The sequence below is a fragment of the Quercus robur genome, chromosome 3 (assembly GCF_932294415.1).
Source record: "Quercus robur chromosome 3, dhQueRobu3.1, whole genome shotgun sequence".
Classification (NCBI taxonomy): domain Eukaryota; kingdom Viridiplantae; phylum Streptophyta; class Magnoliopsida; order Fagales; family Fagaceae; genus Quercus; species Quercus robur.
Genome location: NC_065536.1, coordinates 63,999,449 through 64,019,607, shown reverse-complemented (window position 1 = coordinate 64,019,607; position 20,159 = coordinate 63,999,449). Strand labels below are relative to the sequence as shown.

The 20,159-nt window shown below is 44.0% G+C and overlaps 1 protein-coding gene and 1 long non-coding RNA gene across 2 annotated transcripts; both read left to right on the top strand.

The window, feature by feature from the left end:
- Positions 1-9,733: 9,733 nt before the first annotated feature.
- Positions 9,734-10,285, top strand: LOC126719932 (uncharacterized). Its single transcript, XM_050422431.1, has one exon. It carries the CDS (start codon positions 9,734-9,736, stop codon positions 10,283-10,285), a length of 552 nt encoding a protein of 183 aa, XP_050278388.1.
- An 8,548-nt stretch (positions 10,286-18,833) lies between these two features.
- Positions 18,834-19,744, top strand: LOC126716446 (uncharacterized). Its single transcript, XR_007652130.1, has 3 exons — positions 18,834-18,899; positions 19,464-19,494; positions 19,617-19,744. It is a non-coding gene; the product is annotated as an uncharacterized LOC126716446 (long non-coding RNA).
- The last annotated feature ends 415 nt before the right edge of the window (positions 19,745-20,159 follow it).

Genomic DNA, 20,159 nt, shown 5'->3' with positions numbered 1-20,159 from the left:
TCGAAGCCCTTATCCGACAAGGGAAGCTGAAGAAGTTCGTCAGCAAGGAGAGAACGGATCAACCCCCACAAGAACAACACCCCCGTCGAGAAAACGAGCGACCAAGACCCCCATTAGGGGACATAAGGATGATAATTGGAGGAACAGCCGCGGCCGGATCGTCGAAAAAGGCTCGCAAAACATACCTTCGGATGGTACAGAATGTCCAGTTGGCGGGTACAGTGCCAAAGATGGCAAGAAGGGAAGGCCCCATTATCGGGTTCTCGGAAGAGGATGCAAGACGCCTACACCATCCACACGACGATGCCCTCGTCGTCACCTTGCGGGCAGGCGACTACAATATCCACCGAGTGTTGGTCGACAACGGTAGTTCGGCCGACATCTTGTATTATCCGGCGTTCCAACAAATGAGGATTGACAGGGAGTAGCTAATACCGACAAACGCCCCGCTCGTTGGTTTCGGAGGGAGTAGAATATTCCCCTTGGGCGCAGTCACGTTATCGGTGACAATAGGAGATTACCCCCAACAAATCACCAAGGACGTAACATTCTTGGTGGTCGATTGCTCGTCAGCCTACAATGCTATTATTGGACGACCCACGCTCAACTCGTGGAAGGCGGCAACATCAACTTACCACCTGATGATCAAGTTCCCAACGGAGTATGGGGTAGAAGAGCTACGCGGAAGTCAAATTGCCGCACGAGAATGCTACGTAGCTATGATGGAGGTGGAAGACCAGATCCAGGCCTTGAACATAGAAGAACACCGAACGACGGCAGAACCTACAGAGAAGCTAGAGGAGATAACTCTCGACAGTTCCAATCCAGACCGAACCACCAAGATCGGAACGCTTGCCAAACCCGCAATCCGTCAAGAGCTCGTAGCTTTCTTGAGAAGCAATAAGGATGTGTTCGCCTGGAGCCATGACAATATGCCAGGAATCGATCCCTCGGTCATGGTACATAAGTTGAATGTGTTGCCCTCATTTCCACCCGTCCGACAAAAGAAGAGAGTATTCGCCCCGGAACGAGACCAAGCAATAGCGGAAGAGGTCCGCAAACTCCAAGAGGCAAGCTTCATCAGGGAAGTCTACTACCCCGATTGGCTGGCGAATGTGGTAATGGTGAAGAAAACGAGCGGCAAATGGCGGATGTGCGTGGACTTCACCGATCTTAACAAAGCATGCCCCAAAGATAGCTATCCCCTTCCAAGGGTCGACATCCTAGTAGACTCGACGGCTCAACACCAATTGCTAAGCTTCATGGATGCTTTCTCGGGTTATAACCAGATCCGCATGCACGAGGACGATCAGGAGAAGACTTCGTTTGTAACCAGTCAAGGACTCTTCTGTTACAAAGTAATGCCATTCGGCCTGAAGAATGCAGGGGCAACATACCAGAGACTAATGAACAAGATGTTCGCACAGCAAATAGGGAGGAATGTCCAAGTCTATGTCGACAACATGCTGGTGAAGAGCCGGAAGGAGGAAGACCACTTGGAAGATCTCAAGGAAACATTCGGCACGCTTCGATCCTACAACATGAAACTCAATCCGGGAAAGTGCGCATTCGGTGTAACGGCAGGCAAATTCCTAGGATTCATGGTATCTCAAAGGGGGATTGAAGCTAACCCGGACAAAATCCGAGCCATAATGGAGATGGCCCCCCCGAGAAACGTGAAGGAAGTACAGAGCCTTAACGGCAAGGTAGCGGCATTGAATAGATTCGTGTCGAGAGCGACGGACAAGTGTTTACCCTTCTTTCGAACATTGAAAAAGTCATTCGAGTGGACGGACGAGTGTCAGCGAGCCTTCGAGGAGTTAAAAACCTATCTATCTTCACCACCTCTACTGAGCCCCTCGCAACCAGGTGAAGAACTCTTCCTCTATTTGGCTGTCTCCCCGGTGGCCGTCAGCGCGGCCTTAATCAGAGAGGAGGACAGGGCACAGAAGCCCGTGTACTACGCCAGCCGGGCGCTCCGCGGTGCCGAGGAAAGATACCAACCTATGGAGAAACTCGCTTTTGCGTTGGTCACGGCGGCTCGCAAGCTCAAGCCCTACTTTCAAGCCCATACCGTGAACGTAATGACCGACAAGCCCTTGCGAAGGGCACTGAGTAATCCCGAAGCCGCGGGTCGACTGACGCTGTGGGCAATAGAATTGAGTGAGTTTGACATCAAGTACCGTCCACGTGTGGCCATTAAAGGACAAGCTGTAGTCGACTTCATAGCAGAGTTTACGCGTGACGGGGACAATGGGGCAGAAGAACCCCCCCAGTGGAACATCTACACCGACGGATCATCCAATAAGCGAGTTGGAGGAGCCGGCATAGTATTGCTGTCACCTGAAGGAGACAAGATTGAATGTATGGTCCGTCTCGACTTCCCCATTACCAACAATGAAGCAGAATACGAAGCGGTGGCAGCAGGACTCGACCTAGCCAAAGCCGCCGGAGCTGAAAGTGTGGTCGTGCATTGCGACTCTCAAGTCGTGACCAATCAAGTAAACGGAGATTATGAATGCAAAGGGGAAAGGTTGAAGAGATATCTTGATCAAGTAAGGGCGAGAGTCGACGGGCTAAAAGCAATGTTCGTCCAGATCCCCAGGGGAGAAAATGAGCTCGCCGATCGGCTAGCCAAAGCCGCTTCAACAGAACATATGATGACACCGGGTAATGTACTTTCCTTTGTTCAAATCTTTCCACTAATAGACCCCGACAACATGCAGGAGATACGCTCCGAAAGAAACTGGACTACGCAGATAACTTCATACTTAAAGGACGAGATATTGCCAGAAGAGAAGGAGGCAGCGAGAAAGCTAAAAGTCCAAGCGGCAAGGTTCGTCTTGATAAAAGACATTCTTTACAAGAGAGGTTTCTCCCGTCCTTATCTAAGATGTCTCGGGGTTGAAGAGGCAGACTACGTAATGAGGGAAGTACACGAAGGAATATGCGGGAACCATTCCGGATCGCGCTCGTTAGTGCACAAACTGGTACGAGCTGGGTATTACTGGCCAACCATGCAGAAGGATGCCGAGTCCTACGTTAAAAGCTGCGACAAATGCCAAAGGTTCAGCAATTTCATCGGACAACCAACTGAGGAGCTAACCCCTATAACGGCTCCATAGCCGTTCGCTCAGTGGGGACTAGATATCATGGGACCTTTCCCAACGGCGGTAAGGCAGCTGAAGTTCTTGGTAGTGGGTATTGACTACTTCACAAAATGGGTAGAGGTGGAAGCCTTGGCCACCATTACAGAAAAAAACATTAGAAGTTTTGTCTGGCGGTGCATCGTATGCAGGTTCGGTATTCCAAGAGTTCTTGTCTCAGATAACGGGAGGCAGTTCGACAACGGCCACTTCCGGGATTTCTGCACTCAGCTAGGAATAAAAAACCACTACTCATCACCCGCCCATCCTCAGGCTAATGGCCAGGTTGAAGTCACGAACCGATCCCTGTTAAAGATTATCAAGACTCGGCTCGAGGGGGCAAAGGGCATATGGCCCGAAGAATTGCCGAGCATACTATGGGCATACAGGACAATGGCGAGGACTCCAACAGGAGAGACGCCATTTCGACTGACATACGGGAGCGAGGCGGTCATCCCAGCAGAAGTTGGACTCACAAGTTACAGGGTTCACAACCATGACGAATGTAGGAATGACGAATCCCTGAGGCTACAGCTGGACCTGATAGATGAGGTCAGGTCGGTGGCGGAGCAAAGGATCGCTAGGTACAAGGATCGCATGTCCAGACATTACAACACCCGGGTCCGACATAGAAACTTCCAAGTTGGAGACCTCGTACTCAGGAAGGTCATGGGTGCAACTAAAGACCCTGCACAGGGAAAACTCGGCCCCAACTGGGAAGGACCTTATAGAGTTACGTCATGGAAAAGGAAAGGAACGTACCACCTGGAGACAACAGATGGAGAGAAGCTGCCACATCCATGGAATGCCGAGCATTTGAGGAAATACTACCAGTAGTAGTGACACGGCAACCAGTTTTTGTTTGAGCTTTTTATAAGTTTCTCTTTTAACTGTCTTTTTGCTACAATTTTGTTGTGCCCTTTTTAAGCCCAAAGGGGGCAGGCAATTTTTTCCTTTACGCATTTCTATAATCAGATATTACTTTGATCTTCTACTTGGATGTCATTATAATTGTCTACAAAACTAACGGAAACTAAATAAAGTCCACAAGATGGACGGATACAAATGCAGTCCACAAGATGGACGGATCATCCTACGGGGATGATAAGATACTACAGGAATAATCATTCAAGTCCACAAGATGGACGGATATAAATGCAGTCCACAAGATGGACGGATCGCCCTACAAGGACGATCGCCCTCAATCCACAAAATTGACGGACACAAAATGTCCACAAGATGGACGGATCACCCCACAAGGACGATCACTGTCGGTCCATAAAACGGACAAACCCAAAATAAAGTCCACAAGATGGACGGATCATCCTACAAGGATAGTAGCCAAAGTCCACAAGATGGACGGACCATCCCACAGGGATGATGACTCAAGTCCACAAGGTGGACGGATACAATCGAAAGTCCACAAGACGGACGGATCGTCCTACAAGGACGATCACTGTGAGTCCTTAAATGGACGGACATAAAATAAAGTCCACAAGGCCGACGGGCCATCCCACAGGGATGATGACATCCTACAGGGATGATAACTCAAGTCCACAAGGTGGAGGGAGATAATGGAAGAACATGCAAGCGAAGTGGACGGACCACTGACTACGTTAAAATTTTTACAAGTCCATTAAATAGGCATTACATTTAAAAAGTGATGTACAACGCCACAAAGTGGACGGGTCCTCATAATGAACCTCTAAAAATAGACGGAAAAGGAAAATCCTCACGGATGTAAATGCTCAATCAACACAAGATAACAAGTCTGCAATGTGGACGGAGTATCACAGATAAACAAATATTCTCACAAAAATCCTTCCTCAAGAAGGAGGACGAACCTTTAAACAAAGTACCAAACAATGATAGAAAGCATATATGAACATTAAGCCAAAAGCCCTAAAGGCAAGCATTTAATACAACTAAAGAGGACGGATTGTTCTGAAATGTAAATAAATAAATTAAAAAAAAAAAAAAAAAAAAAAGGACGGATTGTTCTCAAAATAAATTACATAGACATTAATCTTTCTTTTGCTCAGCGACTTGGACATCCTTCGACGGGACGGACTCTCCGTCTCCTTGAGCAGCGTCTTCGCCAAAGAGGTCCTCCGTATTTTCGGAGGCGACGGGGAGGGCAGAAGTCTGGGCTTGGTCCTCAAGTTTGACCATTGACAAATCCAGCTCTGGATAGGCCTTCTTGACTTGACGGAGAGAATCATCGAAGCCTTGAAGGAAAGAATCTGACAGCTCGCCCAAGCAGGTCTCTGAGCTTCGGTACTCCTCGACGGCTACCTCTTTCACATGACGGATCTCTTCCTTGAGTTCTTTGATCTCCGCCTCCCTTTTCTCTATGACCGTCAGCGCAGAGGCCGTCTTCTCCTCCAGCTCCTTCCTTGCCTTCTCAGAAAGCTCCAGCTTCTTCTCCATCTTGGACCTCCATTTATGGAGTTGTCCGAGCTCTTCCTCCGTCTGCTCCGCCTTCGCACGCACCCGGTCCAAGGTACTCTCACGGTTGAGACACCGGTCCAGTAGTCCCTTCATCATGACCAAGGACTGCGAATAGAAAAGAGACCGTCACATAATGTAAATAACAAAGAAAAAGAAAAATAAACCTATTTGACGGACATAACCAACCTGAGCGACGGCAAAGAGGCCCGTCTCCCCCATGGCCTCCGTCAAGTGGTTTCCAAGATCTTCATAGTCTTTCGCCGTGATGATGGACGACAGCTTCTCCAATGCATACTTGGAGTCGTCGCGGAGAAGGGAAGGAGGTCTCTCTTGCTTACCGTCTGGGGCTGTCATCAATCCTTTACCCGTCCCCTGCTTAGCTGGGGTGACGGTCTTGTTACCCTCAGCCATTAAACCGACCACAGGTTCAAGAGAGACCTTTGGTTGCTTAAATGGACGGTCGGATTTTGATGTCGGTTTCCTCTTAGGGGCTGAAGCCGACACCTTAGGTACCACCTCGCCGGATTCCCTCTTCTTAACGGCTTGGGATTTGATCAAAGCTCTCCTTTTTGCGTCTTTCATCTCTGCAAATAATGACGGATGAAATTAAAACTAAGTAAAGTCAGTTAAATGGTAAAGTAAAGTTGACGGGCTTACGTCTATGAACTCGCTCGTCGTATCTAATTGCCTCTTGGGTGGGCTCAGGACCGTCGCAGTACCAATGTATGGTCCTCGGGTTCACCAACTTAGCCCAAGTCCTTTCCTCTGGCGTAGTTTTCCTGCAAATCTTTTCAAGGAAACTAAACTCCTCAAGGTTGACTTGTGGGCGCCGTCTACCTGCAGAGAAAGACGATCAAGATATACACATAAAAATGGACGGATACGAAAAGCTTTACAAAATTAAGATGGATGCATACACGATTGATTTATTACTGCCCAAGTTGTGTCGACGGGCATGTACTCCGTCTCCCCTGGATGGCTCATCCATCTGTCACCCTCCAGGAAGAAGTAGCGACTCTTCCAGTCTCTATTTGAGTCTGGGGTCTCAAAGATCACCTTCAACAAGGGGCTCCGACTAGCAAAACTATACATCCCCCTTGATCCAGAAATCTCGTCTGGACGATAACAGTGAAGAAATTCACGGACCGTCAGTTTCCTTTCCTCATCCGACATTGCACCGTAAAGAATCTCCATGGCTATGAAGACCCTCCAGGCGTTAGGGGATATCTGGGTGACGGACAACCCCAGATACTGTAAAAGTTCCCTATGAAGTGTAGAAAGCGGGAATCGAAGTCCAGCCTTCAACGCCTGCTCGTACACTCCGACACCGTCTACCCCTTCATAGTAACACTTCTCCGACGGGTATGGTAGACGGATGGAAACATAGTCCGGGATTTGGAAGTTGGTTTTGAAGGTGCTGAAATGTTTCTCCCTGATGACGAATGTAAACCTATGCACTGTCCACTCTGGCAACATGATGAACTGCCTTAGTCCATCAGCACCTACAACGGACTCCAGTGCTTGATCCCCGTTGTCATCAGAACCCTCTATTTCAACTATCACCACATCCTCATTTGTTGAGGATGAAGAGGAGGCAGACAGACTCCTATCTTCGTCGGGGCTCTCTTGGTCTTTATGACCGGACGGGTATACATCCTCGTATTCCGTCCCATCACGAACCACCGACTGGTTACTTGACGCACTAGACATTTCCTACAATTGACAATGAAACCTAAGACCGACGAGTTTGAAAGTATTGACGGGTATGGAAAGCCTAACAACAATGCATGGACGGAAATGTAACTTGACTATAGTATATTAGAAGTACTTACCAAAGTTAGCAGAGGAGAGGTGACGGTTGGTGTAATCAGTAGATGCTCGTCCTCGACGGATTACTCTGACAAGGTTGACGGCTTCACTCTGACAAATGATTTCTGAGTGAAAATTGAAAAATGAGAGAGTGAGGCGCCTTATATATATAGGAGATGCACGGAAGACGAAGCGACGCTTCGATCCTATACAACGGCCATTCAGAGAGTGACACGTGGCATGCTTAATAAATGCTGACAACCTGTCAGTACGTACCAACAGATTTGTACCCGTCATGTAACCGTCAACTTGATGAATCTTCCTCTGACGGGTTGATCCATCTGGAACCGTTGTCCTATCTTGCATGAATCCGTTATAAAATGCCCGTCATACCCATACGTAAGGATCGTCACCCCATTGATCCTTTGACCTAAAAGGTGACGGACCATTGGGGTGAAGGGGGCAACTGAAGATGGTAAAATATAAAGCCTGATGGGCCTACCTTAATGGGCCTGACGGATCGGAACTGGTGGGCCTGTATAAAGATGATCCCTTGCACTTTGAAGGCCCATTGCTGACAGACGTAGTAAGGGCCCATGATCCGAGGTCCCTATCGCCTAGAAAAGCCTTAAGAGCCAAAAATGGAAATCCTTGCTCACCACGCTCAGAGGAATTTGTATTAGAGTCCCACATGGAAAAGATTTGGAAACCAAGAAGAAAAGTCAACCCTTTGCCACTATAAAAGGCCTGCCACCCTCAGAAATCGAGGTACGCTTTAATTGACCCTCTCTACGCTCTAAGTAAAATAAAATAATTCTAACTTGACCGTCGGAGAGCTTTTGGCCGGCACCACACCGGTGCTCTCTGAAGGACTTCTTTCGATTGCATCTGTCGTGCAGGTTCGTTTCGAGTCGCGAGTACGGTGTGACCCATTGGTGACAATTTTCGACGTCATCAGTATTGATCTCGGCTGTGTTGATATTGAAGATATCTATAGTACTGCCTTTCACAGCATTATCTTTGCGAACAAGCAGAAATCCTTCTTTGATGAGTGGATTATAAATTTTATGAGGAAGATGATAAAAATAATGGTCCGTTAGAGCTGATAAACCAGGAACTGTGAAGACGGGAGTGGCGGGTCCTATATTTTTGCCTCCCTCATTGATCTCTGCAGAATAATAATGTGCCACGGTTTCTGATCCAGCATACTTTCTAGTTTCTCTGTAGCATATCAGGATTCGGCTCGTGCAGGTGTGCTGATGATGACAACGCTGTTGTTGTTCTTCTTCTTCATGGTAGCTAGATAAGGATAAGCGGCGGAGGATTTGTTTTACAAGGGAAGTAGTACAAGCAGTAGCAGTAGCAGTAGCAGTAGCAGTGGTGGTCGTCTTCAACTTCAACTTCAATAACGCCCTTAGAGACATCACCCTCTGTTGTTTGTGTGGTGTCAGCGGCGCTAGACATATAGGGATTATCAATTTCGTTTTTTAGGTTTCAAATGTAAGAGCTTAGTCCTAACATTTAATTATTGTGTTGCATAAAAAATGATTGATGTGGCTAATTAATTATTAAAATAAGGGTTGGTGATGGAAATTTGATTGATGTGTGGCGACATAGGTGGCTGCCTGATCTTAATCACAGTAAGATTATCTCTCCCAGAACTGATTCTTCAGTTCATCGAGTTTGTGATTTGTTCTTCCCTGATACAAGAGTTTGGGACCCGGGTCGTCTTGAGAGCTGTTTAATTCCGTGGGAGGCAGACTTGGTGAGGAGGATTCAAGTATGTGAGGATGGGGTAGAAGACACTCTGATTTGGCCTCTAACTAGTGATGGGGATTATAGTGTTAGGAGTGCTTACCGAATGCTAGTATCTACTGAATCTATTCTTCAGCCGAGCTCATCAGTTTCGGGTAATACTAGGTTGGTGTGGAAGAAAATTTGGAAGATGAGAGTTCCTAATAAGATCCGGCACTTTATTCGGCGCGCTGCAATGGATTCTTTGCCTACGAAACAGAATTTAAAAGCTCGGCATATCCCAATTGATGAGGATTGTGATGGGTGTGGTGAGCATTCGGAGTCGATTGTGCACTGCTTATGGCTCTGTGATCAGGTGTGATCAGTATGGATGTCGCTCCAGGATTTTCGGTCTTTGGTTCATAAGAAGTTTCGGACCTTTTATGAATTATTGGAGGAAGTTCTCAGTACGAAGTCGAATAGGAAGGTAGCTCTGTTCGTCACTATGGCATGGTGTTTATGGCAGCGTCGAAACCATGAGGGAACGTCAGCCATCTTAGCAGCTTCATGAGCTGGGTGAACATGCTCAAAGAATGGTTGATGAATTTTGGAACGTGAATTCAAAGGAGCATGGTGCGTCTATCCCTCGTCCGGTGGTTCGCTGGTCTCCTCCGCCTGAGGATTGTTTCAAAATAAATTTTGATGCAGCTTATTTTGAGGATTCGGGTTTAGCAGGTATTGGTGTAGTTTGTCGAGATCATTCCGGGCAAGCTATTGCGGCACTATGTCATAATTTGGGCAAGGTGCAGTCAGCTGAGATGGCTAAAGCTTTGGCAGCTCGAAGGGCTGTGATTTTCGCCATGGAGATGAGTTTGTTTGACATTATTGTTGAAGGTGACTACCTTACTGTTATTCAGGCTTTGCTGCGTGTTGGCCCATGTCCTCTGCTGTTTGGCCATATCATTGATGAGACAAAAAGACTTGGTGGAGTATTACGAAGTTGTATATTACAACATGTCAGGAGGGATGGGAATAGATTAGCTCACAGTTTAGCTAAAAAAGCAGTTTTATCTGCAGATCTTGAGGTTTGGGTAGAAGACTTACCCAAGGACGTGGATGTTGTTTTCCAGTCGGATCTTTCTTGAGTTTGGTTTTTGTTTCGTTTTTTTTTTTTTGTAGTTCGTATTTTTATTAATAAAATTTCGCTTACCTTTTTCTCAAAAAAAAATTATTAAAATAAAATTTTAAAAAATATATTTTTTAATGCCACAAAAATTTAAATTAATTTAAAGAATTTTTTGTAATTACAAATAGGGTAAAATATTAGTTTGGCCTTAAACTTTATCAAAAGTTTTTACCTATTTCGTTCATTCATTTCATTTCGGTCCATTTCGATCCATTACGTCCAATTCTGTCTATTCGATTCATTTGGTCTACTTTGCTTCAATTGGTCTAATTCGGTCTATTTTTATTCATTTCAGTCCATTTCACCACTTTGGTTCAATTCGGTCTATTTTAGACTAATTATACCTTAAATTAAGTCTTTTTATAGTTTACCTTTTTAGTTTTTTGCTATTAAAAAAAAAATCATTTCTTTTTTCCTTAATTTTTTGGTTGAAAAGTATGAAATTTTGTTCTATTTGAGCTAAAAAAAAAAAACAGGCATTAGAAATTAAAGATATAAGCTCTAAAAAAAATAAAAATTATAAATATTCAAAATATTACCTTAAACTAAAATTTCAATAATATAGGCATTATATGTAGGGTCACAATTTACAGCCTAAGCCCAAAATGTATGGAGTCTTGGTCCAATGAGCCAAATACAATAAATTTGTAGAGAATGAGTCAAATAACTAGGTCCTAATGAGTTGGACAACGGCTAGTATTGAATTGCATGACGATCAAATACAAATAAAGGATGCTGATATCAATAAACTTTCAGTCCGAGGAGGTTAAACCTGTATATAATGATCATTATTAGATATCGGAATGATTTAGATTGCTATACTATTTTTTCTCTCTATTTTCCGATCCCCTTCTCATGGAGGGTCTCTCACATTATATAGCCCTTTTTAGGCCATCTTGATCCTACATTTGTTGATCATTTGAGTCCTCACTTGAGTGCCCATCCCATCAGACACCCCTTTCAGCCTTCTGTGAGTTGTGGTAGCCAAGGCATCACTGTTCAGAGGTCTTCTCCACATAAATGCAGCCAGAAAAGTAGTTGTAATGCATTTAATGCGGTGGTAGTAGTTGTTCCTTAGATATTTTGAGATTTCTTCTTTCTCATATGTTTATGAGGCACATTCCTATCGCTAGAACCTTTTGGAGGGTCACTCTAATTGCTAGAATACACACTTGAGCTACATTCGTCGCGTCCGAGGAGGTATTCCTCCTCGAATCACCTTTCATCCATTCCCCGTTTATGAGACTTTAACTAGGGATCCCTTAATAACTATTTGTCTCTTCTCGGACTTATCAATTGTTTCGGGTGAAACCCAAATCCCAATATATGATCTTGGACCCTTAGCCCTACAATAGCCCCTCAAAATTCCGATTTTTCCCTCTTATCCGAGGAGAAAAAGTGGGGTTTTGACTTTTAAGGGATAAGACCCACTAATCCTTTGATTCACACATGTGGGAATGCGGTTTTACATGCCTCATAATTGTCACTGACGCTTCGTAGCCCACGAGGCGCCATTAATTACTCCAGGCGGCTTTATGTCCCCCGCATCCAATGGTGAGGCGCTAATCCAACGGTTGACATTTTTCCTAGAATTTTGAATGGGAGTATTCCCACTTACTTTCTCCCTCTATATAAAGCCTTGAGGGAAATCATTTTTCTCTTTTCTTCAAAAACTTTCAAGTGCTCCAAAAAATTCCTACACCTCGCCTCACGAAACACTCTAACTTCCTGAGTCTCCATAGCTATTTCTTGTAAGAAGTCTTCACGAATCTTTCTAGAAGTTTCAAAGATTTAGCAAATGTGTTCCCGTAAGTCTTTCATTTCTTTATATTCTTTTTTCTTCTCGGCCTTTTTCTTTTTAGAAACCTTTCTCTTTGTCATTTCTGGTCACTTAGATGGGTAGGTTTAAGCACCTAGTAGATTCGCCAGCCGGTATGGAAGGTTTTAAGGCCAAATACCAGATCCCACAAGGAGTGGGTTTAGAATATTGTCCTTCGGACCGGATACTCACTGACAGAGAGACGGGTGAAGTCGTTATTTCCATGATTACTTTTATAGAGGGAGGAATGACACTTCCTATGGGTAGGATAACCAGGGATTATTTGCTTAACCACAGATTGACCCCCTACTAGTGTGCCACCAATATGTTCCGAGTTTTAGGGTGCGTAGATGCTCTAAACGACGTTGCTCACATGGCACGACGTTGCTCACTTGTACGAGTGTCATTCCCTTTTCGGGGGATATTACCTCAAATCTCGGTCCGACGAGGTGAGGTTGATATCGTGCCTCCCTAAGTCCAACAAAGGCTTGAAGGATGATTATTTGGTCGTTTCCGGGAATGGCATGACGGTCTTCACTGCCCAGTTAGGGCAGGAACACCAGGTGGGTACTCTAGGATCAGGTCCCTCGGCCGAGATCTTAGTCTTCTGAACTTTCCCTTTACTTGCTTTTAGTTATTTGGTTTCTCGGATTAACCACAATTCCCTTTCGAATGTTTTGCAAATAAAGATCACGTTGCCCTGAAGATCAGTTTGGTCAATGTTCAAGCTCTTAATTACCTCCTAAGGTCGGAGATTTTTGTGAGTGAAGACGGACAGTTACGGGCTGCTCATCTGATTTTGGACTACGAGCCGCTATCCCGCATCTTCCAGGACATAGGGCAGGCAATAAGGGCCGGGAGTCCCAGATTGGCTCGGATTGACGTCTCCAAGCCGGCATTTCTAGCTCGGAGAGACCTTCCACCCGTTCAGCCGCCCGTTCAGCGTATTCTTCAAGGGGTAGCCGCTCCGAGAAAGGAGATAGATTCCACTCACTCATCCCTTGAAACTGAGATTGATCAATTTCGTTTTAACGAGGAAGGTGAAGTGCTAACAAGGCCAGTAGAGCTCTCAGACTCTGACGCTGATCTTGACCGATTCTCCTTGGCACATTCTCCGAGATGTCCCCAAGGTACAAGTTCCTGCCAGCCTCCCTCCTTCTCCCCCGCGCCCACTGACCTTAGATTGCAGGCTAATCCAAATCTGAGGAGGAAAAGTACAGTTGATGATTTGGAGGAGGGCGAGGTTGGTCCTCAGAAGGGGGTCAAACAGTAGAAGAAGGCCAAAGAGCCTAAGGATAAGAGGACCAAGTCCGTGGACAGCCGAGATGAGGCTGCAGTGCGAAGGGGGCAGCATACTTAGTCCCCTCGGCTCGAGCTAGATGGTGCTCCCATTTCTTGGGACGCCACGCTTTGGGAGTCCTAGAGGGGACAGGCTACATACCTCGCCGAGGCCTTGTAGCAGCCCCTTCTCCTCCCCCAAGATATGGACGGGCTCAGGAATACCAAGCAGCCGGACCTCTTCATGTCATTGATGAGGGACCTTGCGATGGTAAACCAAACATCCTTCATCGTATGAATTTTAGACTCTATGTTCACTTACATGTTGCCTATGTTTTAATAATCCTTCCACTACCTTTATGCAGGTTACCCAGCAAATCTATATGGCCAAGGAGTGGGTTAGGAACGCCCGAGAGGAGGTGAATGCTGAGGTCCAGTCCCGCCTTGTGGCTGAAAAAGTTGTTGGAGCCCTTAGGTAGGAGAAAGAGGGCTTGTCCGAAAATGTTAAAGAGGCTATCCAGGCTCGTGACAGTGCCGTGGTGGGCCTGAAGACCACGGAAAGGCAGGCTGAGGATATGCACCAGAAGCTACACGTAATAGAAATAAACCTGGCCACCGAGAAGCAAGCAGTCTTAGATCTCAAGGCACAACTGCAGCAAGCCAAGGAGGCGGCTCAGGTGGCCAGGGAAGCAGCTGAGGCCGCGGTGAAGGCATCCTATGAGCGAGGGGTGCTGGATACGAAGACCAGGCTGACTGAGGAGGTAGCTGTGGTTTGCAGGGACTACTGCACCGAGTCTTGGGGAGTGGTGATGGACCGGGCAGGAGTCCCTACAGACTCTGAGCTGAGGAAGGCCAAGAATATCTTCTTCCCAGAGGATATTTGAGAGATTCCTGAGTCGGACCCTCCTTCCGAAAAGCTCCTTCCTGCCCAGGCCGCCCTTCTTGACACCGACATTCCTGAGGGGGCAGGAGTGGATAAGGAAGCTCAGCCACCAACGAAGGATAAGCCATTCGAGGACTCCCTCTCAATCAGGGATGTAGTCTTGTAGGCCAAGGACGCGGAATCTAAGTCCAAAGCTAATGGTGCTCATTCCGAGGCTGCTGATCCCAAGAAAGATCCCCTCAAAGACGAGGCCTAGAATTCTAGATGTAGGATTTTCTTTTGTAACTCTATTTTTGTTTTCCATTCCTGTGGCTTCTGCCACTACTTGTAATATAAATTTCCTTTAAGTTAATGAATGAACTTTTTCTTCTATTCCTTGGGTTTTTACTTTCATTGCTTTTAATTTTATTGTTATTATAAATAAGCCTAAACAATTGTTGCTCCATTTCCAACAGTAATTCATTATTCGTATTTCAAGAAATCTAACTAAGTGTCAACAAGATAGAGATATTTTACATTCGTGATACGAATTAGCTCTTACATAGTGAATGTTGGGTCTGGAGGGAGTAAGAAATATACCTTGTAACTTACGTTCTGTCTAACACTTATAAAGGTGTTCTTTAAGTGTCAAAAGTAGTTAATTTCCCCTTAGCCTATGGTCCGAAGAACCATGCAAGATTTAGGTTCTGTTGAATAGATGTCAAAAGTTATTAATTTCCCCTAAGCATGTGGTCCGAGGAGCCATACAAGGCTTAGGTTCTGGTTAACACTTGAGTAAATGTCAAAAGTTAGTAATTTCCCTTAAGCCTATGGTCCGAGGAGCCATGCAGGGCTTAGGTTCTGTTTAACACTTGAGTAAATGTCAAAAGTTATTAATTTCCCCTAAGCCTATGGTCTGAGGAGCCATACAGGGCTTAGGTTCTATTTAACACTTGAGTAAATGTCAAAAGTTATTAATTTCCCTTAAGCCTGTGGTCCAAGGAGCCATGCAGGGTTTAGGTTCTATTTAACACTTGAGTAAATGTCAAAAGTTATTAATTTCCCCTAAGCCTGTGATCTGAGAAGCCATGCAGGACTTAGGTTCTGTTTAACACTTGAGTAAATTGAGAGACAAGAAGCACGAAGCCTTTATACAACAAAAGAACTTATTGAGAAAGGAAACTTTCATTAATAATAGTATCTTTTCAGGTTGTTTACATTCCAAGGGCGTGGTATTACATGCTCATCTAAATCTTCTAGAAAATATGCCCCAATACCAGCCACTGAGGTGATGCGATATGGTCCTTCCCAATTTGGTCCTAGCTTTCCCCATGCTGGATTTTTTGCAATGCCCAGAACTTTCCTCAACACTAAGTCCCCAGGCACTAGTAGCCTCAGCTTTACTTTGGCACCATAACCTTGCTTGAGTTTGTGTTGGTAGTACGCCAGTTGGACCATTGCCCTTTCCCTTCTTTCTTCAATAAGATCTAAGCTTTTCTCTAGCAACCCATTGTTGCTATTCGGGCAGAATGAGCTGGTTTTTAGTGTTGGAAAGCTCGTTTCTAGATGAATAACAGCCTCGGCCCCGTAAGTCATCGAAAAGGGGGTCTCTCCTGTTGATCTGCGAGGTGTGGTTTGCTACGTCCACAAGACGTGTGGCAGTTCTTCCACCCATCTTCCCTTTGCGTCATCTAACCTCTTCTTAAGTCCGTTCACTATGACCTTGTTAACAGCCTCGACTTGCCCATTCCCCTGGGGGTAGGCTGTGGTAGAATATCTATTAGTCATTCCCAGTTCGCTGCAGTACCTCCTGAAGGCCTTACTATCGAACTGAAGACCATTGTCGGAGATGAGGAATTGAGGGACCCCGAACTAGGTAACAATGTTTTTCCAGACAAACTTTTTGGCGTCCACATCTCTGATGTTCGATAAAGGTTCAACTTCAACCCATTTAGTAAAGTAGTCAATGCCGATGAGCAGATATCTTTTGTTCCCTACTGGCTTGGGAAAGGGTCCGACGATATCCAAGCCCCACTAAGCAAATGGCCAAGGGCTGGACAGTGGATTGAGGATCCCTCCTGGCTAATGTATGTTTGGCACAAACCTCTGACACTGGTCACACTTTTTCACGTATTCATGTGCTTCTTTCTGCATGTTTGGCCACCAGTAGCCTTGGGTGATGGCCCTATGAGATAAGAACCCACCTCCTGTGTGGCTTCCACAAATCCCTTCGTGTAATTCCTCCAGGTTAGTTCTGAGACCTCAGGGTGTACGCAGAGCAAGTATGGTCCAGAAAAGGACCATTTATACAGCTTCTGGTCCTCGGATAACCAGAACCAACGAGCTTTTCTCTGTATCTTATCGACCTCGGTCTTCTCTTCAGGCAAGATGTCAAAGCATGGAAATATAGTGTGGAAGGCAAAGATAAATCATTTGTAAATTTAAATTGTAAAAGTATATTTGTTGCAATTAAAGATTATGCACTGTGCAGTGGACAATTTATTCCATCAATGTTGTTGAGGTTCTATCAGCTTTTGGAATTAGTAATAACTGCCCACAGAAGCTTAGACCTAAGTACCTGAAATTTTAAGTTATTCTAATAATTATTATATCATATGAGGAAGTTGTAAGCCCATAAATTGGTTGTTTTTCATATTCTTGGGCATTGTGGATTTGTTGCTACTTGCTGGTGATTAACAAATTGTGCTTATAAATCATATGAGAACTGTGTTTGCTGCTTTATTATGAAAATTTTAAAGCATGGTTTGCTACACAATAAATTTATCTCAAGGAAAAAAATTATCATGAGGTCTCTCACAAGATAGGTTGTCATGAATTCTCCCCCTTTAGGAAAGATTTTGCATGACTTATAATAGTTTGGGGCAAGGTAAGCCCCACGGGGTGGTACAATTGATTAGGGACCACGCTTCATAAAGTGGAGGTCACTAGTTCAAATCCCCTTCTGCTTCTCCTTGGGACAAAAACTCACTAATGAACAAGTAAAGAAGAAACAGTTTGGGGGTGAAGTAAAACATTCAAAGCCCTCATGCCTCATGTGGGATTGATAAAAAAAAAAAATTGATCTTCCTTCATAAAAAAAGTATTTATTAAAAGATCTACTAATTTTGACTAGAGTGAATGGTTTTGTGGGTCCATTTGAGGATTTCTTTTGCTGAAATTCTATCAATGGAATGCACTGTTAAGTTTTAAATGTTCATAATCCCCAAAAGTGTGGGAGAGCTCATAGGAAGAGGGATGAGGGTCCCCTTATTATATGTTTTATCATGATGGATCCATTATTTATGTTTTGTTATTTTAAAGCGTCTGTTGGATGATCAATTGTATTAATGTTTCTTATGTTTAAATAAGGTTTCTTTGTCTTCTTAGTTCAGATGATTTTGAAGAGCGGACTTAGCAAGAATGCTCTGGAGGAGCTGTCATCTGAAAAATGTTTTGATGATCGCATGCCCCACATTTGCAATATCCTCCGGTTTGCCTTGCTTAAAAAGGACCAGTCTTTCATGGCAATTGGTGGTCAATGGAATCCTGCTGATGGTGTTGACCCATCTGTTGATGATATCTCTTCAATTCATACAGTCCATAGGTTTGCGCTGACTGATGTTTGTTGTAGAGGATGTCTAGAAATGATGTTCTTCAAATGGCCGCCTGAAGTTATTTTTTCTTTTTAGATATGCAAAAGATGTCACTCCACTTGATTTGCAGAACTGCCGTCATTGGAATCATTTTCTTGAGGTAGAATTTTCTTTCGATGATTGTTACATTTATTAGGACCACTTCAGTTAGTTTGAATTTTTGTTACAACAGTGAACATACTCGTTGTGGCTTTTATAGCTTTTTTCAATAGGCCTTTTCGGTTATCTAAGGTGGCTGACATTGGAATGGAATTTCTTCAAGGCTCTGCTTTATGTTTGAGCTGTTTTCTTATTGAGATCTTCGCTTTATGAATTAGTAGAAGATGGTTTAATTGTCAAAACGTACACTATATCATTAAATTAGCCTAAGTATATTTTCACTAACAACAGGGATATTTCCCCAAACATTACATTTACATCTAAATTCTTGGCTACTTTCATAAAATAATTTGTACCCAATGCTTCCACTTTTACAGGGTCTAGAAGAGGTGATTGGTCGGTAGCCTTATCCCCATTTCTTTGGAGTCTTGGCTACTTCAATATGTAATATTTTACCGTACAGGTTCAAACTCCTTGTTTATAACTTTATAGGTATCATCTTTTTCGACCAAAAAAGCAAAAAACGTTTTTCTTTGGTTATGATGCTGACGAGAAAGTGCAATATATTGTGTTTTTGGACTCTTTTGATGCTTCTGGGTTGTATTTAGAGACTTTGTTTTTGGTTACGTGCCTGTATTTACCGGATCCAGAAAGTTAATTTTTAATTCTTCTTGGCGTTTGCAGATACACTATGACAGACTTGGCAAGGATGGACTTTTAAGCCATAAGGTCACCGTACTGTTTGTTCCAGATTTGTCTGAATGTCTCCCTTCTTTGAATGCATGGAGAGACCAATGGGCAATGGCTTGCTCACAAGAAGGCTGTTGCAGAGAGAGAGCGCCAACTTTCTTTGAAAAAAGAGGTCTGTAATTATATTATCTGAAACTTTTTTTGATCAGTTTTACTCATGCTCAAGTTTGTTGCCAAAAGACATCTAATTCACACACTGGCAGAGACAAACACAAAATATGTACATGTAGTCATGCGCATATGTAGATACATGGACATATATCTGTTCTGAGATTGAGTGAAGATCAAATTCAGTTGTTGAAAACATTGTTACTCGTGCACTTTGAGTGTGATGGTTGTTGTCAATTCCAATCAACTCAATTCTGAAAGGAAATTTGAGCATGGAGCTGTATTTGTAGCAATCAACCTGGAAAGAACTTGATATCTGGTTCTCATGATATGGACATGTAACTGAAAAGTGGGTTGGTCAAAATATCTCTAGATTCCGGACACAACGTTGCTGAATTCACCCCATTAAAGTCTTAATACCAATTACATTGGGTTATCTATTATTTAACATTCTGGCTCTATTTAGAGCAACATTAGTGCTCAACGTTTGGCAATCATGTCTATTCTTGCCTAGATCTTTTGAATTTGCTGCTTTCTTCTTACTAATATAATGCTTTATTCTTTTCAGAGGTCTAGAGAGAAGAAAGATGGGCTGAAAGGTAACTTGTTGTGCATGGTCTCATTTTATTTGATCTCTCTTTTTTTCTTATGTTTTTCATCAGTTACCAAATTGATTTTTTTTTTTTTTTGGGGGGGGGGGGGGGGGGGTGTTGTAATTTAGATAAGGAAAAGGATTCCTCAAAAGATGTCAAAAGACTAGACAAATCAGAAAAAAAGAAAGAGTCCACATCCTCTGGACAAGCAGAAGATTCTATCAAAAAGGAGAAAAATGGAAATGGAATGAAAAGGGTGATTGGATGAGAAGGATAGTTGACAGAAGAACGTAAATTCAGAGATACCTGATCAACAGGATAAATTGGTTGCTCCCACTAAGACATTTGTAAGAAAAAAGATGGAAAAAAAAGGTTCCAGCAGGAAAAACTGCTCAGAATGACAGATCCAAGCAGTGCTGCAGTTGTGGAAGGTACCAGTGTAAAAACAACTGTGAAGAAAAAAATAATTAAGAGGATAGCTAAAAAAATGGTCTCTGGTTTGGAATCCAGTGATGGGGTTCCTGGAACTAATAAAGATGCTGATGGGAATGAAATAAAGGCTGTTCAGGCAGTGCATGAAACCAAAAACACGGAGATGCAAGTAGCAGATGATTAGAGTGGTAAGGAGCAACTGTTGTCTTTCAGGTTGAAGATATGAGGTTGATCATCCA

Bases quoted from the DNA above. Each gene is read 5' to 3' on its own strand.
- LOC126719932 (XM_050422431.1), top strand. From the start codon at position 9,734: ATGGTTGATGAATTTTGGAACGTGAATTCAAAGGAGCATGGTGCGTCT.